We start from the raw sequence: 10,787 nt of genomic DNA, 5'->3' as shown, positions 1-10,787 counted from the left end.
TGTTAGAGAGTCCTGAGGTGGCTGTAAAGACCAAACTATGCAGTATGAACGCTGTCTTCTTACATGCAGTGCACAGAAAAGGCAGACGGGTGGTGGTGGATTTAACCACTAAAACTCGCCTAGCGTCCCTATTCTGGGGGCGAACATTCGACGAAATAGCAGATCTGCTATTTTCGGTGAAGATATTAAGTGTAGGGGGAAAACAGGACGGGGCCTTCATAGACCCCTGGAAGACATCCGAGTGACCCCAAAGTGCCACCCTCAGGCAATTTGTATTCTCCATTGAGTTCTAATGGATGTCAGTTCAAACCACTTTGGTCAGGTCGGGTGACAAGGAGCAGTACGGCCTCTAAGGGCCACTGACAAGGTGAGAAGACCCAAGTGATGAAAAGCAAAGGTTTTGTCACCCACAGTGATGCGATGCATCGGGTGCATTTCACACTGCAGGTGGCTGTAGATACCTGGGCCATGCTTTGTAATTGTAAAGGGGCGAAAAGGGCGGTATAGAGAGAACAATGGGAGTGGGGATAAAGCCACAGGCTGGGCAAGACCTACGCTGTACAGTGTATCATGTTTTGGGGGCGGACGTTGCGGGGTTTTGGCGGAAGCACCGCTCAAGGAAATGACGTTGACGCTTTACAAATCTGTTTACCGTGAATGAAACAAGTGTTGTGACTTGTGATTGGTGGAAAGAATATCATATCCGGGGGAAAAACACCTGACGGATGTTCCAGCCCGACACTTCCGCCGTTACACTCTCTGCCTTAGGTTGTGACCAGGCTTTTCTCTTCGCAGATGAGTAAGGCTGGCACCGAGGCTTGGATAAAGGAGGAGCGATATGGTAGGAAGGTGGAATGGGTAAGGGGTAAAGAGTCAACTATGTTTTTGCATTTGGAACGAGCCACCTCAGGGATGCTGGGGTACAAAATGTCTGGCATACCTCCATATTGCTTCCTCCGTGTTTTACATGAATGCCCGATCAGCTGAATCCACGCAGGCACACTGGACAATGCTCTCTAGTCTGAATCCCCATGAAGGGGCATGTGCATAAAAGGAGGAAGTGTGTGTGTGTGTGTGTGTGTGTGTGTGTGTGTGTGTGTGTGTGTGTGTGTGTGTGTGTGTGTGTGTGTGTGTGTGTGTGTGCGCGTGTGAGACACACAGAGAGAGAGAGAGAGAGCACGCAAGTATGCTAACTATGACCTATGAAATATCCTTCACACTCACAAGGGTGCATTGTTCATCCAAATAATGTGTGTGTGTGATTCTGTGATTCTGCTGAAAAATGCTGAAGTGTAGCAGGATGCATCTAGAAGTTGTTCTGAATGCTGAAGTGTAGCAGGATGCATCTAGAAGTTGTTCTGGATGCTGAAGTGTAGCAGGATGCATCTAGAAGTTGTTCTAAATGCTGAAGTGTAGCAGGATGCATCTAGAAGTTGTTCTGAATGCTGAAGTGTAGCAGGATGCATCTAGAAGTTGTTCTGAACGCTGAAGTGTAGCAGGATGCATCTAGAAGTTGTTCTAAATGCTGAAGTGTAGCAGGATGCATCTAGAAGTTGTTCTGAATGCTGAAGTGTAGCAGGATGCATCTAGAAGTTGTTCTGAATGCTGAAGTGTAGCAGGATGCATCTAGAAGTTGTTCTGGATGCTGAAGTGTAGCAGGATGCATCTAGAAGTTGTTCTGAACGCTGAAGTGTACCAGGATGCATCTAGAAGTTGTTCTGAATGCTGAAGTGTAGCAGGATGCATCTAGAAGTTGTTCTGAATGCTGAAGTGTAGCAGGATGCATCTAGAAGTTGTTCTGAATGCTGAAGTGTAGCAGGATGCATCTAGAAGTTGTTCTGAATGCTGAAGTGCAGCAGGATGCATCTAGAAGTTGTTCTGAATGCTGAAGTGTAGCAGGATGCATCTAGAAGTTGTTCTGGATGCTGAAGTGTAGCAGGATGCATCTAGAAGTTGTTCTGAACGCTGAAGTGTACCAGGATGCATCTAGAAGTTGTTCTGAATGCTGAAGTGTAGCAGGATGCATCTAGAAGTTGTTCTAAATGCTGAAGTGTAGCAGGATGCATCTAGAAGTTGTTCTGAATGCTGAAGTGTAGCAGGATGCATCTAGAAGTTGTTCTGAATGCTGAAGTGCAGCAGGATGCATCTAGAAGTTGTTCTGAACGCTGAAGTGTAGCAGGATGCATCTAGAAGTTGTTCTGGATGCTGAAGTGTAGCAGGATGCATCTAGAAGTTGTTCTGGATGCTGAAGTGTAGCAGGATGCATCTAGAAGTTGTTCTGGATGCTGAAGTGTACCAGGATGCATCTAGAAGTTGTTCTGAATGCTGAAGTGTAGCAGGATGCATCTAGAAGTTGTTCTGGATGCTGAAGTGTAGCAGGATGCATCTAGAAGTTGTTCTGAATGCTGAAGTGTAGCAGGATGCATCTAGAAGTTGTTCTGAATGCTGAAGTGTAGCAGGATGCATCTAGAAGTTGTTCTGGATGCTGAAGTGTAGCAGGATGCATCTAGAAGTTGTTCTGAACGCTGAAGTGTAGCAGGATGCATCTAGAAGTTGTTCTGGATGCTGAAGTGTAGCAGGATGCATCTAGAAGTTGTTCTGAATGCTGAAGTGTAGCAGGATGCATCTAGAAGTTGTTCTGGATGCTGAAGTGTAGCAGGATGCATCTAGAAGTTGTTCTGAATGCTGAAGTGTAGCAGGATGCATCTAGAAGTTGTTCTGGATGCTGAAGTGTAGCAGGATGCATCTAGAAGTTGTTCTGGATGCTGAAGTGTAGCAGGATGCATCTAGAAGTTGTTCTAAATGCTGAAGTGTAGCAGGATGCATCTAGAAGTTGTTCTGGATGCTGAAGTGCAGCAGGATGCATCTAGAAGTTGTTCTAAATGCTGAAGTGTAGCAGGATGCATCTAGAAGTTGTTCTGAATGCTGAAGTGTAGCAGGATGCATCTAGAAGTTGTTCTGAATGCTGAAGTGTAGCAGGATGCATCTAGAAGTTGTTCTGGATGCTGAAGTGCAGCAGGATGCATCTAGAAGTTGTTCTGGATGCTGAAGTGTAGCAGGATGCATCTAGAAGTTGTTCTGAATGCTGAAGTGTAGCAGGATGCATCTAGAAGTTGTTCTGAATGCTGAAGTGTAGCAGGATACATCTAGAAGTTGTTCTGAATGCTTGTTCTGAATGCTGATTTAAGAGTGGGTCAATCATGCTGTAAGGTCAGTGGTGTAAAGTAACTAAGTACATTTACTCCAAAAAATTGTGCATTTATATAGCGCCTTTATCCAAGGCGCTTTACATAGATTGTGCATTACATTCACCCATTCACACACACATTCATACACCGATTGCGTCGGAAGCCATGCAAGGTACCAACCAGCACATCGGGAGCAATTTGGGGTTCAGTGTCTTGCCCAAGGACACTTCGACATGTAGACAGGAGGATCCGGGATTCGAACCGCCGACTCATGGATCATTGGACGACCTGCTCTACCTCCTGAGCCACAGCCGCCCATCATTCAGTACTCCAAGTACTGTACTTTACTGGAGTACTTCCAGTAAAGTTGCATACAATAATATCTTTATTTGAATAGCACTTTTCAAAATGGTAGTGGTTTTAAAGGGCAATTGGAACAGAAGCATAATATAAATCATACAATTTAAAAGCCAAGGATAAGAGAGGTAACAGAACAAGTTATAACACAATATGAAGAGGAATCCCAAAGAAATATAACTATCCATACAAAAGCAATCAACATACAAACAAATTTGTGTTTTTAAGTGATGTGAGTGAAACTTTCTCCTCCTTTTTGCAGGGATCATAATGGGAGGCATCATTAAGATCATCGAGTTTCAGGAGCTGGCCAACTGGAAGGTACAGTAAGAATGTTGTACAGAAAAACGTAATATTGATGACGTGAATATTGAGTTTTAAGCTGAGGCAGCTGAATACACGCCAGTGTGCAGGAATATAGAAACCAAAAGTAAAGAGTGCTGCAAGTTTCACTATTTGTACGATTGATACTGACATCTGACAGAGTGCAGGAATATAGAAACCAAAAGTAAAGAGTGCTGCAAGTTTCACTATTTGTACAATCTATTCTGACAGAAACCGAAAGTGTGTAGCATAGTGGCTCAGAGCCTCGGCCTGATGGCCTCAAAAGTCTAATATCGCCCCCGGTCCCTAGGGATATCCCTTTGGTCTAGTGGTTAAGATATTGGACATTCACGTAGGAGAACCGAGTTTGAATCCCTGGCTTTACTGGCTTATGATCAAAATAAGAACATTAAAATGGTGTGTAAAAACGAAATCTAGAGTTTGCCATAGAAGAGGCCAAGTCTTGCCTCGGACATTTATATTGATGACCCCTGCTAATGGCCACTGGCCCGTGGACTGACCCTGTATACCTTCTTCTATCAGAGCCGTGTCCTAGACCAGGTAGAAGGATGGAAGACAAGCCACAGCCACAATGCTGTACATTCCAGGAGAGCTGCAGCTATGTTAGCCATTATTCTATCCATTACTTCTTTGATTAATCGAATAATCAAGAAGCACATTTTGCCAAACAAAAATAGTGAAGATAGCTGCTCCACAAGCTCACAACTATTCACCATGTGCCACTTTCTATTTTCACTATTTTTTACCTCTTCGTCTATAATGAAATAGCCCAAAATAGGGCTCAAAAACTATAATCTATAATTTTATTAAATTATCTTTAAAAGAAAATGAAATACTTGATTCAATCGATTTGTTTGATTAACTCTTGAACCTCTACATTCAAGGCTTCACCCAGCTACACAAATGCAAACAAACAACTAAACAGTAGATGCCGTCTTTATCGATAGAAAAGGGTGGCTTGCAAAGCCATACCGAAAATACTGACTCTTTTCAGGAAGGGCAGCTGATACTTCTTCTACCATGACCCGTATGGCCTGGCTGTCTCTTCAAAGCATTCCCTCTGCAAAGCTCATACTGTGTGTAGCAGACCATCCTACCTTTATGGATCCTTTCTGTACAATATATATTTAGAGATAAATTAACATATAGACAGCTTTATCAGTTCTTGTAGCAGGAGGTTTTTGTGTATGTGTGTGTGTGTGTGTGTGTGTGTGGGTGTGTGTGTGTGTGTGTGTGTGTGTGTGTGTGTGTGTGTGTGTGTGTGTGTGTGTGTGTGTGTGTGTGTGTGTGTGTGTGTACACGTGCGTGCACATACATACATTTAGGGTTGGGAAGATCGACCTCAGACTACTTTAGTTATTTCCTGTTCCATCATTCCCATCCAAGACTTGCCAAACACACACACGCGATCTCACGCGCGCGCGATCTCACACACACACACACACACACACACACACACACACACACACACACACACACACACACACACACACACACACACACACACACACACACACACACACACACACACACACACACACACACACCACACACACACACACACACATCCCATGAGAGTCTGAACATCGCTGCAGGCCTCTAGTGCATCTGTGGCCGATTTAACAGCAGGATTATACAGGATCTTTGCCAATTCCACAGCTAAATCCTCAGTTAATTTAACTTGGTTCAGAGAGAGTACAAATTGAACCAAATGGACTCTTCCCTTACAGATCATCTCAGTTAAATGAACACTGAGGACTTCAGTGTAGACCATCCAGCTTACAATGCTTGCGCACACACACACACACACACACACACACACACACACACACACACACACACACACACACACACACACACACACACACACACACACACACACACACACACACACACACACACACACACACACACACACACACACACACACACACACAGCACTAAATTGTCTCTCTCTATTACTGTCTGGAGGTGAACTCTACCACCCAGACTTTGCCATGTAACCTGCATGTGGCCCAGGCTGACACCACATGCAGTACAGCAGCAATTCCCAGCCTGCGGGCCCCCAAATTATTGGCAAAACACTTAAGGTGTACTATGCTATAGTTCCGTTGATCCAAGCCAGAATGCAATCGATTGATTGATCGTTAAACTAAACGTAATCTGAGCGTGTGGCCGTAGACATTTTTCTGAGATGGGCCCTGCAGAGAAAAGGTGGGGAACCTCTGTCATACAGTTTTAATACAGAGACAGAGTAGCACAAATTGGTGACCTAACTGCAGTATTAACGTCCCATTACGTCTGTGTCCTATCTCCTGTTGTCACATTAAGGCTGAATTATTGCTTGTGTCATGCACTGAAAATAGCCCTACTTCTACTAGGGGTGAGCTTTCCATTTCAGCTCACTAAGATCACTTGCTGCAGTAACAGTGAAAACCACTCAGTCTTACTAAGGCAGCACAGAATATTTCACTGTACACTTTGCAATGTAAAAATCACACCTGTGTGAAGTGAGGGGTGCTAATACTGTGTATTAAAGTCTAACTCATGTTGATATGGTGATGTAATGGTGATGTAAAACAAACGGTGCAAACACAAACATTAAACGCCATTAACAATAAAGAGACAATATGACATAAATTGTCCCTTCATTGTCAATGCGTTTATAAAACAAACATTGAACTAAAGACAAACATTAAACCTGTGTATAGGAGGGGCACCCCTCAAAAATAAATAATGATAATCCAAGCCCATCCAGTGTGCAACCTTTTCTGGTGCAAGGCCGTACTAGAGATCACCTTGTAGAAAACAGTTGCCCACTCCTGAATTAGGCATTGTGGTGAGTTTGAATAGACTCAACACTAATGTGTGTTCCAGTACGGTAAATCCCCCAACATCTACTGATCCTTCCACCTTTTCTCTCCACCACACTTTCTCTCTCTCTCTTCTTCTTCCTTCTCTCTCTCTCTCTCTCTCTCTCTCTCTCTCTCTCTCTCTCTCTCTCTCTCTCTCTCTCGTTCTTCTTGTTCTTCTCTCTCTCTCGTTCTTCTCTCTCTCTCTCGTTCTTCTCTCTTTCTCTCTCTCTCTCTCTCAGACAACAGGCCCCAGGTCTTGTTTCCAAAAATAATGTCCGTTTTGTTTCAAGGAATCCTTGGTATGTGTTGGCTACTAGCTCAAGGAATAACCCCCCCCCCCCCCCCCCCCCCCCCCTTCCCCACCTATACAGTAAAAATCATCAGTGTTAATTTAACCCCACAAGAGTGTGGAACCAAATGGTTCCATTTGTACACTCTTTGGGGTTCCGTTCGCATAGTCCTCTGAGCTAAATGAACACTAAAGAATTTGTACTTTATCCCTCCACTTTCTCCGTATCTAGAATGTGTTCCATAATCTGATTATGTACCCAGATAATCCTTATTACACCCTGTTTGTTTAAGTAGATAACAAACAAGAGAGACACTTAGGACCTGGTGGGAGATCGGTGTACAGATCACATTAATGCCTGACATAAACCAGATAATCATCAGGCAGCAAACTAGATGTTTGTTTTGTTGATTAACCTACAGCAGTTAACGTTGTTTTGTCGCTGACATACAGACAACATTGTGCTTTTTTGGGTTGTTGTTTATTGTGCATGTGCACTTTAAAGCGGCACTATTTCACATTTTTTTAATGAATAAAAAGTAATTTAGTCCAATCTGAATGGTAGAGCATGTACATGTACAATTGGGGTGGTTGAATTTTGTCTCCCTGCTCTTCTAAGACATTTAGATGTCAAAGGGCATGTCTCACATAGACACAGGATCTGACACGAATGTTGACCCGATAGCCCAATGGTAACAACTTAAACCCTGTCTAGGGTTTAAATCGTTACCATGCATAAGGCTATCGGGTCTAGACTCTAGAGGGTTTAAATCGTTACCATGCATAAGGCTATCGGGTCTAGACTCTAGAGGGTTTAAATCGTTACCATAAGACTATCGGGTCTAGACTCTAAAGGGTTTAAATCGTTACCATAAGGCTATCGGGTCTAGACTCTAAAGGGTTTAAATCGTTACCATAAGGCTATCGGGTCTAGACTCTAAAGGGTTTAAATCGTTACCATAAGACTATCGGGTCTAGACTCTAAAGGGTTTAAATCGTTACCATAAGGCTATCGGGTCAAATCTCTCAGAGACAGAGCCCTATATCTTGCACCACCCCTTACCCCTTATCCCTAAACTTATCGGCTATTTTTGGCTAATGTTCCCCCACGAATACCCTGCTGAATCCTGAATGAAATCCTGAATGAAATCCAGAGTTAATAAAAATTGAGTGTAAAATTTGAACCAAATGAAACAAACCGTGTGTGTGTGTGTGTGTGTGTGTGTGTGTGTGTGTGTGTGTGTGTGTGTGTGTGTGTGTGTGTGTGTGTGTGTGTGTGTTGCCATATGCCTCTCATCATTGAGTAATTAGCAGAGGGTCAGACACCTATTAAAGCAGCCCCCCTACAGTTTGCTGAATGAATGAGTCAGACCAACGGCATCTCAACGCTGGCAGCACAGGAAACAAGAGATGTGCTCAGCACCGCAGCACCAGCCAATGAGATCACCCACAAACACACACATGTTCACAACACACACACACGCGCGCGCACATGCACACATGCACACGTGCACGCGCACACACACACACACACACACACACACACACACACACACACACACACACACACACACACACAGTTCAGTTCTTACCTCTTACTCAGTATTAATATTTAATTGGCACTGGGCACAAGATTCTTGGAACAACACACGTACACACGTACGTACACACACACACACACACATACACACACACACACATGACAGCAGACTAAGCTAAGTGCAAAACAATGTCCTGGCGGGGACCTCCTGGAGGGGCCAAGGGCATTAGGGCAAGATAGAACACACACACACACACACACACACACACACACACACACACACACGCGTCGTGTAGTTACTGTACATATACATAGTATAAAATGTTTGCACCATTATTTCCTGGGCTATAAAGCTTTTGATTCATACTATATTTTGCATTCCTTTAAAAGCTTCTAAAATGTTTTATGTACACTTTTTATAGGCAGTGCTGCACAAAGTAGCGCCTATAGAGGCGTATACAGTAACCTATCCTAGTCAACTAAACTAAAACTAAACTAAACGCTGAGCATGTTTGTTGCCTTACTGTCTTCTGGGTCGCTCTCTCCACCGCCTTCTTCACTTTCCCGTAGGTGCCTTTCCCCAGCGTCTCCATCACCTCGTAGCGGTGTTTCAGGTTGTGTTTGTGCTGGTGCTTCTTCACATCATCCAGCGGTGCTGCTGCCGTCGGGCCCTGGCCGCCCGACACAAGCCCGTCCGCGTTGCGATGCTTCTTCTCCGCGGCGCTCGGGGAGGAGTAACGGTGGCGGTGGCTGCCGCCGGCTCCGGGAGGTTCCTCGCCGCCGGGCTCGTTGCCGGTGGCCGCCGTGCCTTGCAGACAGTCGGACCGGTCACCGGAGTTCATCGCGCCGCTGGTCATACCGTCGCTTGTGGCCGCTTCCCTCCTGCCCATCCTCTCTGCGCACAGCGCGCACCACCTGTCAACAACACTCCACACCACTGGGAGCGAGGTGGTGACCGGACCACCCCCACTGGCCCCACAAATGTTAGATTTCTGTTCAAATGCTGTCATTCAAAAGTCGCCAAGTGATGTATTTTCGCTAAAGATAGAATCGGTTTTGATTAATTGAGTCGAGAGGTTCTATATACTGTAGGAGCAGCATTATTATCCGTGAACCGTGAATAGCGGAGAGGTTTTTGCGCATCCATCCAACAACTCCCGTCCCATGCCGCTGTTATCTCTGCTCACTCCTCCTCTCCTATCCTCTGAGTCTCTCCTCCTTCTCGCTCCCCCCAAAAAACAGCAACAGGAGCAAAGAAAACCACATGGTCACTGGGTGGAGCCAGCCAGCCAGCTCATACCAACGCCAGCTGTCATAGCAACGTGCAGACGCGCCGGCCGCACTCTTTTAGGAGCATTCTGGGCTTTCAGACAGCCTTAACGTTTGAGCGGCTAAACCGGCAGAGGGAACAAGGAATGCTTGGTATGCAGTGCGGGGTCACACTGACATGCTTAAATCACCACTTCAATCGTCTGCTTGTTGACATTTTTACCAGGGAGCGCGCTCAGGAAAATAAATTCGGGAACTCGTTGACTTTTTAGCCTATAGCCCTAGAAGACTAATGTCAGCGTAGTCTGGGCCTCTGGGGTGATGATAATAGCTGGTGAGAAAACGGTTGAAGGTTGATGATGCCAAATAAATACAATTAGGTATAAATAGTTGGAGGTAGCCTATACGACTCTGGAGGTAGCCTACAGCTGGATTTGAATTCATACAGACAAATATGAAATTAAGCCACTGCAATAATGCAACATTAATAAAGCATAGGCCTACAGACAATAGCTACCATCCTGAGCTCCAATTGTTGCCACAAGTTAGGAAACGAAAGACTTTCATTGAAAGTGACTAGTCAAAACAAAACTGCACTGATTGGAAATGTTGGTGGATATGAAATGATCAATTCTAGAGTAAATGAAAGGGACTTTTTATTATGAATATCAAAACAAAAGTAGTGATGGGAAATATATTCACGGGGGACAGACCACGCCTGTAACACATTTGTTAAATTAATACAAAATCCAAACCGAAAACCATATCTTTGGACATGCCAAACTGTAAAAATATATATTATATAATATATCTGGTCAGAATTAAAATAAAAAGTAACATTTCCTTTAAGAAAAGTCTAAAATGCTTTATAATATATGCTGCTTTATAATAAATGATTTTATGATAAAGCGAGTAAAATCTGAAGATTTCAGATTTTGCTATAA

At 44.2% G+C, this 10,787-nt stretch overlaps 1 protein-coding gene across 1 annotated transcript in view; it reads right to left on the bottom strand.

Moving 5' to 3' along the window:
• The window catches only part of LOC306914370 (NUAK family SNF1-like kinase 1), a 26,481-nt gene extending 15,700 nt beyond the window's left edge, over window positions 1-10,781 (bottom strand). Inside the window, exon 1 of the mRNA XM_079491365.1 lies at window positions 9,099-10,781. Coding sequence (XP_079347491.1) covers window positions 9,099-9,584 — 486 coding nt within the window. The 5' untranslated portion in view covers window positions 9,585-10,781. The remainder of the gene's footprint in view (window positions 1-9,098) is intronic.
• Between the last annotated feature and the right edge of the window lie 6 nt (window positions 10,782-10,787).

Source organism: Electrona antarctica (genome assembly GCF_951216825.1).
Source record: "Electrona antarctica genome assembly, chromosome: 2".
Classification (NCBI taxonomy): Eukaryota; Metazoa; Chordata; class Actinopteri; order Myctophiformes; family Myctophidae; genus Electrona; species Electrona antarctica.
Note: the sequence above shows the minus strand (reverse complement) of the source record. Positions and strands in the feature narration are given on the sequence as shown.